The sequence below is a fragment of the Manihot esculenta genome, chromosome 9 (genome assembly GCF_001659605.2).
Source record: "Manihot esculenta cultivar AM560-2 chromosome 9, M.esculenta_v8, whole genome shotgun sequence".
Lineage (NCBI taxonomy): Eukaryota > Viridiplantae > Streptophyta > Magnoliopsida > Malpighiales > Euphorbiaceae > Manihot > Manihot esculenta.
In genome coordinates, this window is record NC_035169.2 from 35227509 (window position 1) to 35248385 (window position 20877).

At 35.5% G+C, this 20877-nt stretch overlaps 2 protein-coding genes and 1 pseudogene across 3 annotated transcripts; 1 reads left to right on the forward strand and 2 right to left on the reverse strand.

Moving 5' to 3' along the window:
* Positions 1–1383: 1383 nt before the first annotated feature.
* On the reverse strand, positions 1384–14196 carry LOC110622392 (protein transport protein Sec24-like At4g32640). 2 transcript variants are annotated; one of them, XM_021766878.2, is made up of 25 exons: positions 13908–14196; positions 12859–13762; positions 12300–12527; positions 12083–12157; positions 11844–11942; positions 11354–11465; positions 10818–10945; positions 10513–10632; positions 10118–10198; positions 9525–9602; positions 9278–9370; positions 7821–7875; positions 7154–7230; positions 6765–6836; positions 6551–6634; positions 5164–5283; positions 4997–5065; positions 4522–4599; positions 4214–4352; positions 3801–3965; positions 3344–3489; positions 3081–3260; positions 2734–2822; positions 2586–2617; positions 1384–1729 (listed from the first exon to the last, which is right to left on the reverse strand). In XM_021766878.2, the coding sequence occupies exons 2-25, from the start codon at positions 13681–13683 to the stop codon at positions 1617–1619; spliced, it is 3258 nt and encodes a 1085-aa protein (XP_021622570.1). In that variant the 5' UTR covers positions 13684–13762; positions 13908–14196; the 3' UTR covers positions 1384–1616. The 2 variants fall into 2 exon arrangements, with proteins under 2 accessions (XP_021622570.1, XP_021622569.1); XM_021766877.2 differs by having other exon boundaries at positions 12859–13789.
* Positions 14197–17539: 3343 nt separating this feature from the next.
* Positions 17540–19335, reverse strand: LOC110622797 (probable transcription factor At3g04930). The gene has a single exon (XM_021767437.2). The coding sequence runs from the start codon at positions 19071–19073 to the stop codon at positions 17838–17840; it is 1236 nt and encodes a 411-aa protein (XP_021623129.1). The 5' UTR covers positions 19074–19335; the 3' UTR covers positions 17540–17837.
* A 484-nt stretch (positions 19336–19819) lies between these two features.
* On the forward strand, positions 19820–20658 carry LOC110622798 (annotated as a pseudogene).
* The last annotated feature ends 219 nt before the right edge of the window (positions 20659–20877 follow it).

Below are 20877 nucleotides of genomic sequence, written 5' to 3' on the forward strand. Positions count from 1 at the left end.
TAAGACCTCTAGACCCACAAAATAAGATATAAATAAAGTTTTCAACCCAGCCCATAACGATTATATCTATAGTACAAACCGACCTGACAATGAAAATTAGGTAAACTCGAGGAAGATGCGCCGTTTCCAGCAGCACTAACCCTCTGAAGAAGCAACCTTTGTGGCAGCCAGAAAAAAGACCCATTATAACTCCTCACGGCCGTAGTCGATCATGGTCGGTGAAGGATAAACATGTCTGCACAAAAGAATAGCCTCTATAATTAAAATCGACAAATTTATTTATAAGAGGAGCATATTTAATTCTCAAACATTAAAAAAGCAAAAAATATATACAATTTAATAGAGTTTGGCTTAATTAAAACTAAAGAAAAATGAAAATAATTAGCAGTAACAAGCGCTGTAAGTATAATCGAAATAATTAATTAATTATCGTCTGAAAAGAAAATATATATTAAACAGATTCAACAAGAACAGTGTTGAAAGTAAATTTTGTTGACAGAAAATGAACCACCTATATATATATATAAAAAAATTACGAAAAGTACATTTATAAAAAATTTTCCAATGGTACCACCGATCCGCTTGTCATTAAAATCAAAGAGAAAGCAAACAAACGAAATAGAAAATTACTCGACGGTAAACCCACTCTCCGAACAAAAACAGGGCTCCCTTATACTTGGATGGGTAAAGGGGAGTCGAGCAAACCAGCAGAGAAAAGAGAGATTGTTTTTAATTCATCTAAATAACTGGATTTAATTTACATATGCAATATGAAAAATATTCAACTCTGTTAAAAGATTAAATGAATCGATTGTTTATAAATTAAACTGTTTATATATTTATTTATCTAAAATTATTTAATTTTAAAATTATTATTTTAAATTAAAAATTATTAAAATTTCGAACAAATTAAATTGCTTATATAAACTATTTAAGTGAACTTTTATTTGACAAAAATTTGACAAATTAAATTTGAATTTTTTAAAATTAAACTGGATTCATTTATATCGTGCAATGATACTATCTCCCAAAGCCCTCCTATAGAAACCATATTAACAAGTACATACTAAGATAATTGGGGTACAAAGGCTCACTGTAGCCATGGGAGAAAGATGGAAAAGCAAGAGGTAAAACAACAAAATACACCCTTAGCTCGGCATTAATAGTTTTACAACAAAAATTTTTTAAAAATTCTCACATAATTTTTAGCATTAATAATTTTGCAATAAAAATATTTAAGTAAATTTTTATATAATTATAAGTGAAAATTTTTTAAATTAAAAAATTAAATTATTTATTCTAAATAAGATAATTGTAAGAAAAAAAAAATCAATTTAATTAAATTCTTATAAAATTTTTTATTTTAAACGGAGGGAGAAGAAAGGAACAATGAAAGCTTTGAATCTTATTACGCTATTCACCAACGTGAAAATAGAATCATACTAACAAAACCCCATGTCAAAATTTGTTCTCTACAAATAAATATTGGGTGTCGCTAACTCCAGAGTACTCAAGCATTGAACCATTTGTTGTTTTGCTTTGGAATCCAGTTCTGCTACAGCCATTAGCCAGGAGCCACTCAAAAACTTGTAGACTCAAGTGTAGAAAGCTCAAGATTATGAAGTCATTTTGATTTGAATTTGCCGATGTACATGCACCAGAAACTCAACATAGGAAAGCCCGCCACTTGGAACTTTGTCTTCAATCAAATATGAGAAGAACAACAGTCCTGAGAACAGAAATGACGTCCAAAATTTATCAATTCAATCAACTACTATACTGTGAAAAGGAGAATGATATATGTACTACTAAAGACACTACGGGCCTGTTCGGCCTCGAGTTTCAGAGGCCGAAAGAACCGCTTCATAGAAAATGTGCTATTTTAGATATTAAAGAAAGGCAACCTCGAAATCATTTTATTATCATTGTGCTCTCATGACAGCGTCCCATTTGGCCAATGAGTTGGGCTCAATTTTTCCAAGAAATACTGCTCACTAAAAACCAAAGAAGATTTTTAATTTTTTAGAGGTGGAGGTTGGGGGGAGGGTTCACAGGAACTTTCAGCCTCCATTCCTGTGTCGTCACAAGTATAGGGGGTATTTTTGTAGCGAATTTTTATGCTGCTCCTACTAGTAATCTTATCTTTCGTAGCAAGACAAAATCCAAGTAGCCCCCTATGGATATAAACACAACCAAGAAAAAAAAAAAATCCTTCAATAGTGTTCTTATCTTGAACAGTTTTATAATTGCTTGTGTTTACCACAAGTAATATTTCAACATGAATAGTTGGAAGAGAAAGAAGAAGATGACACTTTCAAAGGATAGGGCTAAAATAACAAAAGAGCACCATTAATGTTTAAAATGCAACGCGCTCTGAAGCCATTCCATCAAAACCCAATAAATTGGGACGCAGCTATTCTGGCTAGCCTACTGAATGCAAGATTTTTTTACCCTTTCTTTTATGCTGCACTTACGTGAGCAAAGGAAAGAACGAAAAAGATTATATTGGTTGTGTGAAGGGAATATCTGGTTTGCTTTATCTAGAATAATAACAAACAAATACAATGAAGTACCAAGAAACTGACCTGATTGATCTCCTTTCTTACACATTTTTAAGCTGCAAGAAAACAATCAAAGTTAAATCAAGCATGATAAATTGCAGAAAGTATTAATCAAATATGCCACGCTGAAATATCTCATAATAGAAATAGCTCAATAGAAAATCTGCTATACCGCAGGTAAGAACATCTTCGGCGCCGTATCTCATTTATCACATCATTTAACTTCTTTGATAGTGGATTGTCATATTGCTGCAGGACAAACTAAGCGCAGGAAAAAAAAAAGATTAGTTGCAAATTGAAGGTAAAAAACTTTTTTGAGTAGAAATTCTCTTGAATAAAACGGCTATTAGGGCACTGTAGAATAACAAATTATACAAGAATAAATGCAGATGTAAATATGGTTGGCAACATCACATGCCTACGTCCATTTTGCAGCACATAATAAAGCCAAATCCATAGATTAATGTTGGACAACCAATGACTCACGTGTGAGGCTCAGAAAGGATGAAATTAAATCACCTGAGTTGGGATTTCATCAACAGATGAACTGCCGAACAGTTGTTGCAAGATATTTGAATCAACTGAGCTCCCAACATATATCAAAGCTTCTTGACCATTCTCAAGGAGATAGATTCCATCATCACTCACATGTTCACTAGAAAGTGGAAGGGCATGGGGAATGAGAGATTCATTTTCTTCCTGTCAACCAGTAGGAAGACACCATTGGATTTAGGATCAAATTAATCTAGTATCAGTACAAAGCAAAATGAGATAAATCATGCCTGTTTATCAAGGTCATGTATAGGAATCATCCTTGGGTGCACTAGTGGAATTGCTAAAGGAGTAGAAACTGAGGAAACATAAGTAATCCAAAAAGACCGGTCATCTATTCTCCCATCGATTCGCAGTCCTGTGCTTTTAACCAAAGCTGAAAGGAACATAGAGAATCGAAAAGAGGAAATGGTTTTTCAATTACAACAGCCTTGACTGAAAACTAGACATATAATTAAGCAGTAATTTCAGGAAACAAAATCAGTTGTCCACTTTTCGCAAGTTCATGCTAAGTTCACCAAAACTAATCTCTTTACTATTTGAAAATTGTATATTTATCTAAACCATACACCAAATGAACTTATGAAACAGTGATATAGCATGAAAGAGCAAGTGCATTAAAATATCTATAATTACTACAAAAACATTCGATGAGTCAGCATAAATCAATATGCAGAAAGTATTTACCAAGGGTGTATAGAGGTAGAAGTTTAAGTGCTTCCGGGAGAATTAGTTGTCCTGATGATGATACTGTAGCACAAAATTTACGATATGAAAGCAGAATGTTTATACAAAAGTTTGTAACTTGTTCTCTGACATTCAATGGTGGAGCAGAAGGAATTTCATTTGCCGCTACAAAGGAAGTGCAATAAAGATAAGTGTCAGTCTTCCTCAAATAAAAATAATAATGATAACATTATCTCTCAATGAAGATAGCACACAAGGCATATGTGTGATTGGAGAGCATATCATATTCACATTTATAAGCCTTTATACACAAATAACATAAATGATTGGTGGAATTCAGAGACTCAAAAATATGCAAAACAGAACCACTGGCAGTAAAGCCAAGACAAAAAATGAAAATAAATGACACATACCTTGCTTCAAAAAGCATACAAATTGAGTGTCCAAGTCAGCCATGCGGAACAAATTACTTAAATTATTTGTGCATGGCAATGATAAAGTTGTAACACGGATCCTTCTTTGGCCATATACTGTGGTGTAAAGAAGGGCACACTGAACAATGAAGTAAACAGTATAAATAGAAGGCTACAAGAATTTTCTTCTCTATAATATATTATAGAATAAATTACACCATTATCCCTCCAAATTTCAACGTTGTTAACAACAGAACATTGATTTTCTAATTGCAGCAATTAAAAACTTAAACTTAAATATGATAAACCTGAAAGGCACACTCTGAACCATCCTGCAATTTATCATCATGTTTCAATGTCACCATTATAGTTTTATCACAATCAATCTGCAAAGAAATAAGTGATTATTTACAAGTTGAACGAATTAGGAAGTAATAAAGTAAACGTGCTTCATGATTAAACTAAAAGAAATTACAAGAGAACAACAATAGAACAATGGTAAAATAGCATATATTTGAACCAATCAGCTTCCAAGAGATCAACAATATCCCAAATTAATTTCTAACCATCTGTAGCTTGGACAGGGAAAAAGTTTCTGGTCACTTATCAGGTTCAAGGATAATGCTTTGAGAATAAGATTTTAAATTTAGTCTGGTTCTCAAAGCAATTGTGGTATCTCCAAAAGGATGATGAATTACAACAGTTATACAACTCAATAACATCAAGTTAAACGGCAATTAGTAAAACGATACAACCATGTGAATAATGCAAAAAAATACAAACCCCAGGTAGATCAACATCTGTCGGAATGCGCTTACAAAAGTTTCCATAGTATTGTTGAACTTGAATACCCTATTGACAAGAAACCCAATCAACTTACAAGTCTGCATGAGTTTTGAATTATAAAACCAAAAAATTTCAGGAGAAAAGTATTAATGTAACCCAGTTACCTGGCTGCATCTCACACGCATCACTGCCTCAAAACCTTGAGGCCTTGTGATGTTCCATCTAAGATCATTGAACAGCTTTGCAGGATCAGAAAGGGCCGAGAAGGGATAATAATAATAAACCTGGAGCAGAGGATTAAAACATTTAAAGTTGAAACTTCAAATAAACCAACTGCCAAAAGAAGAAAATTAAAACCTGCATGGCAAAAGGATAAGAGTTCCATAGACTGGATACAGCCTTTGGTCCAAAGTCATCAAATTTTACATTGGACAATTTACAATACTAACTGCAAATGCAATAATAGCTAAAGATTGAAAACATATGTTCAAACACCTGTAAGGGCCTGTTTGGCATTGTTGTTAGAACTGGTATTGAGAAAAACACTTTCTTGAAAATACTACTTAGAAAATATTAAAAAATAATTTAAAAGTATTTTTGACATAATTTAGTCATAAGAACACCAGAATAATAAATCAACTTTTCACAAAAACTATTTTTGTCAACAGCATCTAAAATAGTGCTTTTTCTGAAAAGCATTTTTCTGACCTTCAAAGTCAATGCCTAACAGGCTCTAACTCATTAAGATGAATGCAAAGTTCTCAGAAAATCATTCAGAACTGATGACTAAGGAACAAGAACTCCAGGTCGCAAAGTTAAAAAGAAAAACATATTAATTTCCTGGTCACTATTGATCGTGTGGCAATAATTGGAAAAAAAGTTCACTATACATCCTAGAAGCTAGTTCTATTTATACACATCAAGCAGCAGTTCAGCACACGTAGCACTGATTCCCAAGGGCTTTCCACTTCTAACGAGGATAGCAAAAAGATACACTCAAATTCTCATATAATTTTCGCCAAAAGGTTATTTTTAAGGACTATTAAGACATAAGATTTGCACTCAGATGGCTAACAGTAGACATCAAGCCCCACCAACATCACATAGAAATCAAATGGAAATAAGTCTAAGCCCCCATACTTTTCCTTAAGGTCCAAATAAACCAAATTCAAAATTTTGGACCAATTAAGCCCATGTACTTTTCTTTAGGGTCAAATAAGTCCTAACATAATATAATATTATTTTTTACTAATAAAAATATTATTTTTTTAATTTAAAATTTTAAAAATTTAGTATTTTAATTACCATAAAAACTTAATATATATATATATATAAATATTTTTTAAAATTACAAAAATAAAGTTTTATCATATAAAAAATATTTATTATTAAAAAATAATATTATACTAGACGAGGGCTTATTTGACCATTGAGTAACCGTACAAGGACTTAATTGGCCCAAAATTTTGAATTGGACTTATTTGGCCCTTGAGTAAAAATACCGGGGGTTTATTGAATTTATATTATATCCGAAATCAAATCTCTAATTACCTGCCCTCCAGTTGTTTTTGGGATGACAGAGATAGAAGCAATGTCCACATATGTCTGGGTAGTGATAAATATATCAACACAGACCTGGAAAAAGTACCACAAAGAACTAGAAAATAAGGCTCAAAAAATAAGGCAAACAGGCTAAATGCCAGTCATATCTCTACAGCTAGATTATAATCAGTTAAAAGAGGGGGGAAATAATTAAAGAGATCACCTGATACTCGGCAAATTCAATTGCCATTTCCTTTAAAGTTTTGTCTGCTGGTTGAAGTAATTTGTGGGCCTCCTAAACAACAAAACAGTTGATCCCAAGACCATAAGGTTAGTCCACCGTGCTTGAATCTTCAGTACTTCAGTTCACTTTTGGTAAAATATAAAGAACAAAAGTAACAAATGAACCTAACAGAACATGGAATGGGTCATTGAAAGACAATATGTATGATGGATTAATTTACTGCTCTCTAACTCCTCCATATGCACACAGAAGATACACACACATTAGCTCTCATCTTAAATAAATGATAATTTCAACTTGGGCAATAAAAACACAAGATATTTCTTAACCAAGAGCAGAAGGCATAATATATGCAAGAAATTTCATACCTTCTCCCCAGAAGAAATGTTACTTCTTCCCTCAGCTTCTCTCGCAGAAAGAGCTCCAATGCCAACTGATGGCAACACTGAAGAGAAAGCAAATTAAATCTGCTGGATTAACTCCATTACAAGAGTTAAGTAGGCTCTAAGGAAAATAAAAGAGCCCACAAAACAGATATAACAAGCAAAATGTTCAAATGCTATACCATGTAAAAAACAGAAAGCAACATTTGGTATATAATTACGCAGAGACATAATTTGTACAGGAAAAGACACATGAAATGCAAACATGCAATTTTCACAAGCTGCAGGTTGCTAAGGAGGCCAATGGTCATGGTCATGCCAGATTGAGTCCAAAATTCAGTCCCTGAACTTACTCCTATGATCTAACTACCAGAAATAATTCATGTTGAGACTTTTTTCCTGTAAATATTTTGTCTTTTTTACATCTTTCATCCTGATATCTTTGACCTAGCCCTTACATTTATGGGTTGTAAGGAGAACCAACAACCAAACTAAAAAGCACTATTCTTAAAATTTGGCAGTGTACATAATTGTACGCGTATACAATGCAACATACATGATAACCATAAAGAGTAAAGGACCAATATATGATTGATTGGAAATTACAAAATCAACGTCTACACCAAAGAAATATGTAAGTTCTTATGCTCACCTGATTGAAATACCAAAAGCTTTCCTCCAGTACTCTTCATTGCCAAAAAAACTGCCTGAACAGAGGGAAAAAAACTTATAATCATATCATTAGAACTTTTTTTTTATTCCCACGCAAGGGGGTAGAAACAAGAGATTGTGAAACATACAACACTAGAATTCCCCAGGCTAACATCCTTACACCAGAAAAGCAGGGAAAGAGAACAAAGGAAAATGCATATATTCACCCATCCTTTTTCTTTATTAAGAGACCATAAATCCATAATATAACTTAATTGTTACTTGGAATAGGTCATTTTTTGGCTCAATGAGCAGAAACATATTAAAAGCTCTTCCTCAAATACATCAATATAGTAACATGAAATGATGTCTAATAAATTTTTCCCAACGGTGTATCAGTTTACCTTCACTTATCAAAAGATGTATTGGCACATAAATTACATCAGTCTGCAAAAATGCATGGTTCAAATACAGCCTATTGTCAAAGAACATCAAAATGATTCCTTATCCTTAAGTCTCTGCTCTAAGAATGGAACCATATATAGATATACCCATGCCAGCCTTTACTACAAAGAAACTTAATAACAAACATTCATGAAAAATATGTTTTCTAATGCACATCTTCACAAGCACCTATGCATTAAATTATAAAATGAGCAATGGAAAATATGCCAACCAGGTATTCAAGGCCTTACATGTAATTTATTGCAAGATGAATGGAAGTTATCAGATTGGAAAACTACTTTCAAATTGTAAATATGACTTTTTTGGCAATAATATTCATATTTTCCTTAAATTTAGGAACTTTTCACCTCATTCAGCCATAAGGAATTAAGCTAATTCAAAAACTTAAAAAGAATGAAATGAACCCGTATAAGATGAATGGAAAATATGCCAACCAAGTATTCAAGGCCCCATATATAATCTATTGAAAGATGAATGGTATCAGATTGGAAAACTCTTCCGAGTTGTTAATATGACTTAGGCAATAATAAATATAATTTATTGAAAGATGAATGGTATCAGATTGGAAAACCACTTCGAAGTTGTTAATATGACTTTGGCAATAATAATCATATTTTCCTTATATTTTCCATTTTTTCGCCTCATTCAGGCACAAGGAATTAAGCTAACCCAAAAACTTAAAAGAATGAAATTGACCTGTATAGCACAAACTGCCTTAAATCTTTTCCGCCAACACGATGTGACTGCATGCTATGTGAATGCATGACACATACTTTACATGAAATATCCAGTATAGAGACAGTTTCAAACTACCGGAAGAAATAAGATACCATGTCATTCTGCTAAGCATAACAGATGCACTTAATAATACGATCCAAAGCCAAAGCTGAAGTTCAACATAGTCATATGTTCCTGAGCTTCCACATTCTTGTGTGTTTAACTATAATAGAACGCATCATAAGTATAATTTATTTCTTATAGAAGACAGCATACCTTAGTTGCAGCACCAAATGCAGATTCAGCTGTTCTACTATTCTGAAACATGCTTGGAATGCTTTCCAATAATAGCTCTAAATGTTGACGACACTAAATCCACATAATAAACAAAAGTAATTAAAAAAAATATGGATTCCTCAAAAACATTTTAACTTATAACAAACAAATAGTTATTCAAATACCTTCTCACCAACACTGAAAGATTTACAATAACCATAGAAGGCACTGAAATGATATGACTAACCTCAGAAAGAGGAACAATAACATCAGTTTGTAGAGGAGTATAGACATCTTGTATATCAGGAACAATAAGCATCAATGGCTGCAAAAGATGTTGCACAGTCAAATTAGCTTCTAAAATTTTTTCTAGTTCATCCACTAAACTTTTTGTAGCGCTTGCACACACACATGCATACAAACATCAAGTACGAGAGAAGCATTCACTAAGAAACCACATTGTGTACCCACCCTCCCTATATTTCAACAACTCACATTTAACATAAAGGCATAATGGTTGCATAATTATCAATACTAACATCTATAGAAACTTTATATCTGTATTAATGGATGGTAATTTTGAACATTATGATAAAACTCGCCAATAATTTAATTTTGAGGCATCATGAGTCATGATTAAATGCTATACAGTAGAACTAGAACTTACAAAGATCAACACCGATAAGCAAACAGATAGCAGAGCAACTTATTGCTCATTTTGAAAAGATTGCATACATACACTCTCTTTGATTATTACTATACAAACGCACCCGTATGCTTAAGATAAAGGAAAAAGATGATGGTCAACCAAGTGACAAACTTCTGAAAGAGGAAGGATACCTGCTGTAATGCACGTTTCAAATTGTAAAAATGGATTGTAGAATCAAAAGTTGCAACTCCCACCATTGTCCTAGGTCCTTCCTGCAAACACAAATTCATTGCTAATCAGTATATAAAAAAGTCTTCTGTGTTCTACATCTATGCAAACCCAGATAAGAGCAAAACTAAATCATCACATAAACAAATTGCAATAGCGCATGGATGACAAGAAGTGGAGATAAGCAAGCTTGAAGATGCTTCTGAGGGTTGGGTGTATAATTGCAAGCAACACTTCACATAATAATGGTACCAGTGAGTCCAAAAAATAAAAATGTCCTGAAAGGATGCAAGCCAAAACAGTCCAGTACACAGTATTACATGCTACAAAATAAAGCAGAAGTGGAAATAAAACTCACTGGAAGATCAGCAATAACTTGATTGATTGAACTACAAGCTGCAGCAGTTGCACCAGTTTGTATTGCATTCATGGATACATCAATAAGAAAGAAATACACAGCTGGCATAGGATCACGCACCTGAGAAAATATAAATATAGCAAAGAATCATACATACAGTAAACCATGCAATAAAACAATGTGAGAAATTAACAGCATAAACTTGGCATTTCAATAAGAATCCAACAGAAACACTAAGAGATAAAGTAACAGCAATGAGAATAAATGTTCTTCTATCACAAAGCAGTTTTCATGAGGTAAACTACCATATATTCTTTCGTTGCAACAAATTCAACAGTTCCCCTGCATAGCTCAGGCCTTTCATCAGCATCTCTGCGCCTCCCATCTGGCCCCAGATTGCAGTGATAATCACGAGGAGTCTCATCCGTAAATCCTGGAGAAAGAAAGGGAAAAAGCTGTTAAGTTACTGTTTGCACACATACAGTGAATGTAATACAAAAAACTGCCAAGCCATAGAAATCAATAAGACATTCAATTGAATATATTCTAAGAGGCAAAATATGCCACTAGAAGATCCCTAAAAACAATAAAGACGAATATTATATGTATATAAAAGAAATATGCAGCATTCTTCATACATCATAAGTTAATAACAATTATGAAACTTAAATGTAAAGCATATAATATGCATCTATCTTCAGGTAATGAGGTAAAGGGCCACAAAGGTGACAGCTGCATTTAGTTCTAATCGTATACTGCACCTTGACTCATTCAGATCATAACTATTAGAAACTGCAAGCCAATTCCATATAAGCACAAATAAACTATGATCTATACTGACCACATAAATTACAGATGAACCGCCTTCCTTGGTCAATAAACTTCATGAAAGGATTTATGTAACCTTTGCAACGAGAACAGCGAACAGGACCACTTTCTCCGAAATCAACAAGCTACAGCCAGAATAAAACCCAGATGATTTCACTTGGAAGAGCAATCACCAAGCAAATCCAACTGCTCAATTTTTATCAACTAAAGGTTCAAAAAATTATGGCAATTTTGTAATTGATAATAATACAGGAAAAGTTATCTAAAAATTGTGGATAGATGTAAGATCTATTTCATTTATTTTACTTTGCTTTTTTGTGGATAGATGAAGCTTCAATGAATCAATTAGAAAGAAATGAACAGCCTCCCCCCTTTCCCATAGGGGTAAAAAAGTTCATTTTTTGACAAGAAATGGACTTCCTTGTTTTCAAGAAATTAAAGAGAAAAATTAAGAGACAGGGGCACGCGTGCACACACAGAAACAAAGAGAAATCATGAGTTACCTGGATGGGCTCCTCAGATGGATGAGGAAGGGCCAAAGGTTGGACTAACAAAGCCAGCTGCATGCCAGATGTCGTCAAAAGATCAACAGTACATGGGATCTGAAAAATTAGTGCAGGAAAGATAAATAATTAAAATATAAGATGAAGAAAAATCCCCTCAAGATGAGAAAAGGTCTAATAGTTTGTAATTAAAAACAAAAACTGCTGCCAATCTAGGCAATTTAAATTTTTTCTGTAACCTGATTAATTGTGCACCTCATGTAGCGAGGACTGCAGTTCCCAGTGTCCCTAGCAATGTAATCACTTGTAGCAGGCTTTACATTAACACGAACAATTAGAAGAAATAAATACGATTCAGATAATATAAATAACTTAGCAGCAACATGCAAAACTGCAATTGAATGTGAGGAAGAAAATATGAGAAAAGACCATGACAAATCATGCAGGACTAAATACCGGAGGTGGATTAGCTTGATTTCCCTGACGAGTATCATGCAGGGTCACAGATGAACCTGGTATGGGTCGTGGAATTTGATTGGGATCAATCTTTGATGATCCTGCCAAAGAACCTCCTGTTTGTCCAACAACAGGAGATATAGCAGTCATTTGATTTGGTAGTGGCGGCTGTGGTGGCATTCCATACATTGTAGGAGGCACAGCACCAGGAATTGGAGGTGGAGCCACCTAAAGGAATCCACAAAATTCAGAAACCAGAATCTCCACTTGAAGTTGGAAAGTAAGTGAGTTGTAGTGCAACACTTATTAAGAAATTCATATGAGGTTTACAATTTTTCTACTATTGATCAAAAGCAAAGAGCCGTCTTATACATCTGAATTAATACAATCTCAAGCAAAAGATCACACTATAATTCCAGGCATCGTTTTTAAACTGTCTGAAGTGCCAAAAGAAACCCTTTATTCAGACATTGAAGCTAGTGTAAACACTAAAGTGGTGAACTATCTTCAAACAGAACATGTTTCCAATCAATGCACACTGTAATCTTCTGAGACTTACTGTTTGGGTTTGCATCTGTTGACCAAAAGGAAATCCTACTGGTGGTGACATCCGTTGAGGTGGTGCAGAAAATGATGGCATCCCTTGCGGTGGTGCTGAATATGATGGTGCCCCTTGAGCTGCTGCTGAAAATGGAGATGGCCGTTGAGCACTGATCCCAGGACTCCCCGTTAGGGGATGCATACCTGGTGCTTGAGGAGGTACCTGAGCTGCCCCAATCGTCGGAGGACCCATCAGTGGTTGTTGTGTGGCAGCGGCAGATGGAGGAAACCGTGGCCCTCCAAGGAAAGTTGGTGCAGGTGGCCCATTACTGACTAAACCACCGGATGAGACTGAAGGGGGTACAGATAAAGGAGTAGCGGAAGGTGCATTAGGACTTGGCTGAGCAGCCAGTCTTGGTGCAAGTGATCCATGAGATGATGCCCCAGAGGAAGGGACCATACCCGCACTTCTGCCAGCAGAAGGCAATGATGCAGGAGGTGGTCTGGATCCAAAAGGTGAAGGCTGGCTAAAAGGCAGGCCAGTGGGTCTGGCTGGACCCATGTTTGGGAGCAATGTAGGTGGTAGAGACCCTGAGGGAGGCACTGAGGGTCTAGGGAATGCACCCGGAGGTGGTGGACCTGGGCGGGACAGTGATGGTGAAGGGGCTGAGGAAGGAAAAGGTGACGGCCTAGGAGCTGAATTGGGCATTGAAAGGGGCCGATTGAGGTTCATATTTTGCAGATTATCAGATAATGAATTGCGATTCTGCTGATAATTAGGATTATAATTAGGTGGTGGTGGTGATTGTTGCCTAGGTGCCCCTGGAGGCACAGGAGCTGCCATTGTACTATAAAACAACCCAAAATCTCAACTCGCTTAAGTCTTCAGTAATCAGGCTCAGAATATCTAGTCTTCGAAAAATCTACAATGAGCAGGATCAACTCTAAATCTAGTCATCAACGAATAAAATACGAGTAAATAAAAAACAATTCAACCAAAAATCAAATACTCATAAAACGCATATATTCAATCGAGTTGAAAAATAACTGAATCAATGAACCAAAAACCTGCAGAGATGAACGAAACAGCAGTACGAAGGATCAGAGAAGACAGGATCTGCAAGTGAGCGATTGATTGGATAATTGGATCTAATGGAAAATTGATTAGGGTTTTGGAGAGAGAGTTTAAGAGGTACTATAAATTAGGGTTCTGGGGATCAGAGGAAGATCCAGGACGGGTCTTAGAGATTGAGAAGAAAGGCGGGTCTTTTAACGTTTTAACATAGAAAAAAGAGCGACGGATTGATCTGTGTGAACATTTTTCTTTTCTTTTTTTTTTTTCTAAACAATTTTTATTTTTTTTAAATAAATCTGACAATTGATTTGCGTACAGTTTTAGAGGATGTCTTACGATATATCGAGTCTCCACGTCAGCATTTTGTGGGAGGTCGTGTCATTTTTTCCATTCAGATTTCGCCTCCTCAGCATTTCCTACGCACGTCAGCATCAATTTCCTTTTTAATTTATTTTAAAATAAGGAAGAAACAAAAAAAAGGATAAAAGAACATTTTGCAAATACATTTCATTGAATGAACAAGACAAGCAATATGGACAGGGGTAACTTCCATGAAAATACATTATATTTGAGCAGAGGATCCTTCCCTTCCCCTCCCTTCCCTTCCCTTCCCTTCCCTTCCCTTGATGTAAGGCCTCAATAATATTCAATTTATGGGATTTAGGATCAAGTCTTTTTGCAATCGTACTTGAGAATGGAAATTTTTGTGAGTAGTAGGGGACACGTAAGCTTCTTGGAATGAAAAGAGAATTGAGAGTTCATGCTGACAGACTTTGAAGGCGTTAAATTAAAAACATGGCTCTGAAAGACAATACCATTACGAGCAAACCACACATCCCAAGCTTGCATAGTGAACAACTTAATAATTTGAGGCTCTCGGGAAGTAAAGAAATGATCTGCAACAGCAGCAAAATCTTGGTATGGTAAAGATTGAATGTTCAATCTCAATGGACTGAATCTCCACACAACTATAGTACAAGGACAACCAAGAAATAGATGTTTTGCATCTTCCTCCTCAAGGTCACATAACATATAGATTAGATCCAGGGTTGCCTTTCGAGATAGCAATTTTTATTTTGTTGGCAACCAACCATCTACAACTTCTCTAAAGAAAATATTTCACTCGAGATGGCACATTTAATGACCATAGTTGTCTCCAGCGGGAGAAAGAATCAGCGGGATTGAGGCACTTGGCTGCTGATATTAGACATTTTGACAAAGGAAGTGATATGCATTTCAAACTGAGTAATGACCAAAACTTTATACCCACTTAGAAAACAGTATTCAAAGACCTTGATCTAACTTTCTACCCACCTAGAAAACAGTGTTCAAAGATCTTCGGATGCTCAATTGAAACTCCAAAATTCAAAAAGAGTCTCAAATCATATAAAAATAGAACGGATTAAGAATAGAGATTGGGGACTAATCTTTCCATCATTATGAGATGGGCAACCATTACTTTCTAAATTTTAATATATAAATCATTACCAATTTTTCATTGTGGATTTAAATTTGTCTCTAGCATGAATCATATTATATTAAATATAACTTAAATTTCAATCCAGAGAAGTGTCAAATATCGAGAATAAAAAGAAATATTTAACTCAAAGTACTTAAAAAAAAGGAAATTAAACATACGTAAACAAATTAAATTACTAAAATATTTAAAAAAATCATAACATTTAGATTTAAAGAATATTATAGATGGCCAAATACGCCAACAAAAATATGATAAAAATCAAGTTTGACCATCAAAATCTAGGTATTAACTGCTCGAATTGATGAAATAAATCACAATGAGGAGAAAACATGAGGGGACTTTTTATAACAGCTTTTTTAAGAATCAAGGCGTATGCTTGATTGCTAATAATTTCATATAATTCAGTAGAAATAAATTTGTTAATTTTTGTAGAAAACATTCAAATTAAATTTCTTTATTGGAAAATCTTAATGGCAAGCTTTAAATAATAGCTATTGAAAACATTATTTGCTAGCTACATGCATTTGTCCTTATTATTAATAATATAACGGATTACTATATATTTGATTTTAAATAAAAATATATTGAACAATTATTAAATTAAATATTTTATCAAAATTTATATATTTATTATATTTAATAAAAAAAAATATTATAAATATTGAATAAGTTGATAATAATTTGGGCTATTGAATAAAAACGATTATGATAATTCATATAGAATCTTGGGATGATTACTTTTTCCCCGTTGAAAATCAATAGGGAAAGCAAATCACACTCGGTGTATGTACTGCTTCATCCCAAGATTCTACTTATCACGGAACAGTAATAAAAATTCACAAGCTTTGAATCCAAATAGCAGGAATAAGCAATCAGAGATCAATTCCTATAGGAGGGAGGCGATTTATTGACAGTCACATGCCAAAACCATTCCTGCCTCAACAGATAGCTCAAGTGATGAACAAACCGCTTTATATAAAAGATGGAATCAATCCCAAGATTCAAGCGTCATGGTAATTTGATCATAATTTCTTTTCCGCAAGAGAGATTTGTTATGCAGACTAATCCTTAAGCTTACCATAAGAAGTTAAGAGATTAGTTTTAGACGACTCAAGCCCAATAACAAAATATAATCTGAAAATTATGCATAGCTTCTAATATATCTACGCTTTCTTCTGTCCATCTAGAAAAGTGAAGAGTAAAAAAAGAAAAATTCCATGCTTGTTACTTCCTATTCCAACTCCAACAGCAAGTAGCAATTCACATAAACATCACAAAGTTATCATAACTCAATCTCTTTTTTTTTTCAGAAAAAAAAAAGCTTAATAAGAGTTAGATAAAACATTTACATCTAAATTTATACACTTTATTTTACACTTTAATTAATTATACAAAAATCTCAAAATAAATATGTAATTCAATGCTTATAGGTCTCCTTTCTCACATATAATAAACCCATTATCATATCCAAGTAGAAAAGCAAAGTTAAAAAGCCATGACACGACTACTCATATCAAAATGCAGGCCAAGTACCAAACATTGAATACGCCAGGGAAACATTATCCATAGGAGCAGTTACATCAAGCACAAGATAAGCTTAACACTTCGACATCACATCCGCTGGCCAGCATATAAGTTCAGCAAGTCTGAGATTTACAAGAGTTGAAACTACACATTTTAGGAATAATCAACACAATACACAAGGAATGATGCAGGTAAGTCCAGCAAGTTTCAGATTTACATGAGTTGAAATTTGGTGTCCAAGTTGCATAATCCTGCCTCCAGTGACTCTTCTCATGACAACACAAGCATCCCAATGCCAAGAAAGGAGAGTACAATCCAATTGCTCACTCTACTCTCTTTGCTTTTTTTTTCAGGCAGAAGTTGTTTGTCCCAAACCAAACTTCACTAGTGTAACATATAATCTCACACATGGATCAAATAGTTTTATGGAAGCTAGTCTAGTAAGTGTGTGAGAACAGAAGTCACAGCAGTTAGCAGAAGTAAGAAGTCCCCATAAATTGTCACTTCTTGCCTTGCCAACAATGAACCAGTAACACAGTCAAATCAACAAAACCTTAATTGAAGATTGAAACTTTAATCAAGAAATCAGAAAGCAGTCCCAAATACTAAGTTGCACAACACTGAGAATAAATAAATGCTTGTATTGAGATAAAAACCGTCTTTATTCTAGAGTCGTTCCAATCTATGCATCAAGCCATATCTACATACTACAGGTAGAACAAACTATTCACTGCTGAATAAATTAGTAAATGATTATTCAACAACTGTTATATCATAAACATAAAGACAAAGATAACCGCCAAGTTCCCCCTACGGGCCCATCCCAGAAAAAAATGCAGTTACTCCCCTAATGAGCATCAATGACCAAGAATAAATCTGGTTTGAGAGATGAAAACTTACTCCAAAAATCCATCATCAGCTATCCACCCATAGACCGCAACTCCTCCAATTGTGCTCTAATCTGGTCCTGAACCAACTCCAACCTCCTGGAGTATACCTCCAACTCCAATATCTGCTGCTTCCTCCATTTATCATCTGTCATCATCTCTCCTCCTCCAAAACTCAACGGCATTGCATTCATCGCCAACCCACCAATCCCTCTCCCATTGTAAGGCCCTGCAGCCATTACATTACTCAACAGCTCCTTAAACAAGGGCGTCAAGCAACTCTTAACCGTCTCCTCAATCAAAAACGTAACATTTAGATTGCTATTATTATTAGTAGTAGTGGTAGTACTAGTAGTAGTGTTGTTGTTCATATTAGTATTATCAGTATTAACCACGAAAGCCTCAGTTGAGACACGCTTATCGTCAACTTTAACGCCAGAAGGAGCTGGAGCAGATAAGCGGGAACGCGAACGTTTACGTGACCTGGGGGTGGACTTGTGATCCTCAATTTTAATTTCAACGTCATTGAAATTATGGTGGTTAGGATTAGGGTTTCCTTCCTCATCATCCAAATTACCATCTACAACGCCGATTTGACCAGTAGAGCTCCAGATCTTACGAGAAATCTCGAAAGTGGCCTGATCATGAGGACTCTTGAAAGAAAACTCCTTACCTGAGCTTATTTTGTTGAGGACATTGCGGTACTTCTTCTTCAAACGGCGTAATTTCTCAACCAGCTGGTTCTTGTTGAAATCGAGCTGGAGCTTCGATTTGATTTGACCGTAGAACAAGGCAGTGTCGTGGTGGTTGCCTCCTCGCTGCGTTGTGTAATCAAGAAACCCTTGGAGGAGCTCGATTTCGTCTTCGTCCGTCCATAATCGTTGAAACAGCCGCCTCGATTCATCCATTTGCTGCGGTTGCGGTTTCTTCTCTTCTTGCTGGTGGACAACCACTGTCGTCTCAACGCGTTGACGCTTGGGGTCAGGCGCGGACTCAACGGAAGCAGAGGGGGGGTCACCGCCGTTGGGTACAGCGATGGTGACAGCAGAGGCGGAGGGGACGGCAACAGGGACAGTAGCAGGAGAGGAGATAGAAGGAGAGACAGAGTTAAGGTCTTCTTCGTCTTCCTCGTCAGCTAGAACGTCGTCGTTTTCAACCATGACATCGTCGTTCTCAAGATCGTCACCATCGTCTTGGGACTGAGAGGAGTCCTCATCGTCGTCGTCGAGGTCGTGTCCAAAAACGGCATCGTCTTGCTCGGAGGCCATGGAAAATGTAAGGAGAGAGAAAAAAGGAAGGTTAATTTTGGTGGGGTGACTGGTGATGGCGTGGGAGCTAAAGGGGGCTAAGGTAGGGAGGGTGCGTTAGGGGTTCACGAGGATTCGTTGGCTTTCTTCATCTTGCGTGTTGGGTGGGTTGGGTGGTTTTGGTGGTGGAGAGCTTCGTCGACCCACGCTCTCTCATTGCGCGTGTTTTCAAACTCCCTCTCTCTCTCCCTTTCCAGTTTTGCAAGATTCCGCTACTTCCGGAAGCCAATGGCTGTTACCTTCCTACGGTCTTTAATTACTCATTGCCGTATTACAGTTAAACAACAAAAAGTCCTTTTCTTTTGCTTAAACTACATATCGTTTACTTTTTCTTTGTAAATACCACAAACAACATCCCACGGTTTTTAGACTTAGCTAGTTGGCTATTGATTGTGCCGGTTATTTTTTCTTCTTGTGAATTTTTTTTTTTTTTTTAAAGTTGAAATTTTCTTTTAGAACCTAATACATTAAACATAGAGACTATATTTTTTATTAAAATATAGGACAAATGTCGATTACAATCAGTAAGTTATACAATGCAAAAGTAGGGTTTTTTTCTTAATATCATTTGAATAAGTAGATCTGAGACTTCATACATCTTATAAATAAGGTTGAGCTTAGCAAAACCTAGGACAAAGGCCATAACAGCAAGCCCATTAGCCCATCTGTATAGGTGTTTCTTTTTTTTTTAAAAAAAAGGTAGTACTAGTAACAAAGATCTGTAAAGTTGATAATGATATTGCAAAAATTAGCACCTTATCCACCTCCCTTTCAAAAACAGCATATGCCCTTCCCATCTCCATGGATTCCAGTCCTTTCTCCTCCACCCAGAAACTATATCACCACAAAGCACAACCTAACATGGCTAATATAACTCATACAAGGGAATGAAAGGAGCCATTAAATAGCCCATTGATGGCTTCTGCAACTACAAGACTCTTCTTCTCCTTCCACCTTTCCCAAGGCTCTCCTCCAAAAGCCAATACCCATTTCTGCAAATTATCATCATTCATCTCTCCCCATAAACCTCTAAAGTCCCATTTTACCATTCGTTCAGTTGATGTCTCTAAAGAAGTCAATCCACCCAATTCAAACCAGCCAAGTGATCCTCCATCATCAGAATCACCTCCTGCAGCAGAATCACCCCCTCAAGATTTGGAACCCACATTTGACAAGAGGAGGTTAGAAGAGAAGTTTGCTGTGTTGAATACTGGGATCTATGAGTGCAGGTCTTGTGGATACAAGTATGATGAGTCTGTTGGTGACCCATCATATCCAATTCCACCAGGATTACAATTTGACAAGTTGCCTGAGGACTGGAGGTGTCCTACTTGTGGGGCTGCAAAGACTTTCTTTGAGAGTAAGAGTGTGGAGATTGCTGGTTTTGCACAGAACCAGCAATTTGGGCTTGGAGGACTCACTTACTTCTGGGCAAAAGGCTATTCTGATATATGGAAGCTTATTGTTCTTCTTTGTACTGTTCTTGTCAGGGTACTTTCTGCAATAATGTAATGGCAATTGAGATAATCTCTGCACATTTAGGTCATTAATCGTCTCCTTTGACATCAACTACTCATTTCTTCGCAAGGATTGAAATCAAATTAAGTATAATTAAAATTTTAGATTTGAAATTTTAATTGAATTCTAATTTAAGTCTCGATTCTTCAAAAAGATTATGCAATTACTCTGATGATAAAAAGACGTATTTAGATTACCATTCAAAACTGGAAGTTAATTATCACTTGAATTTTGTATATTTTTCTTA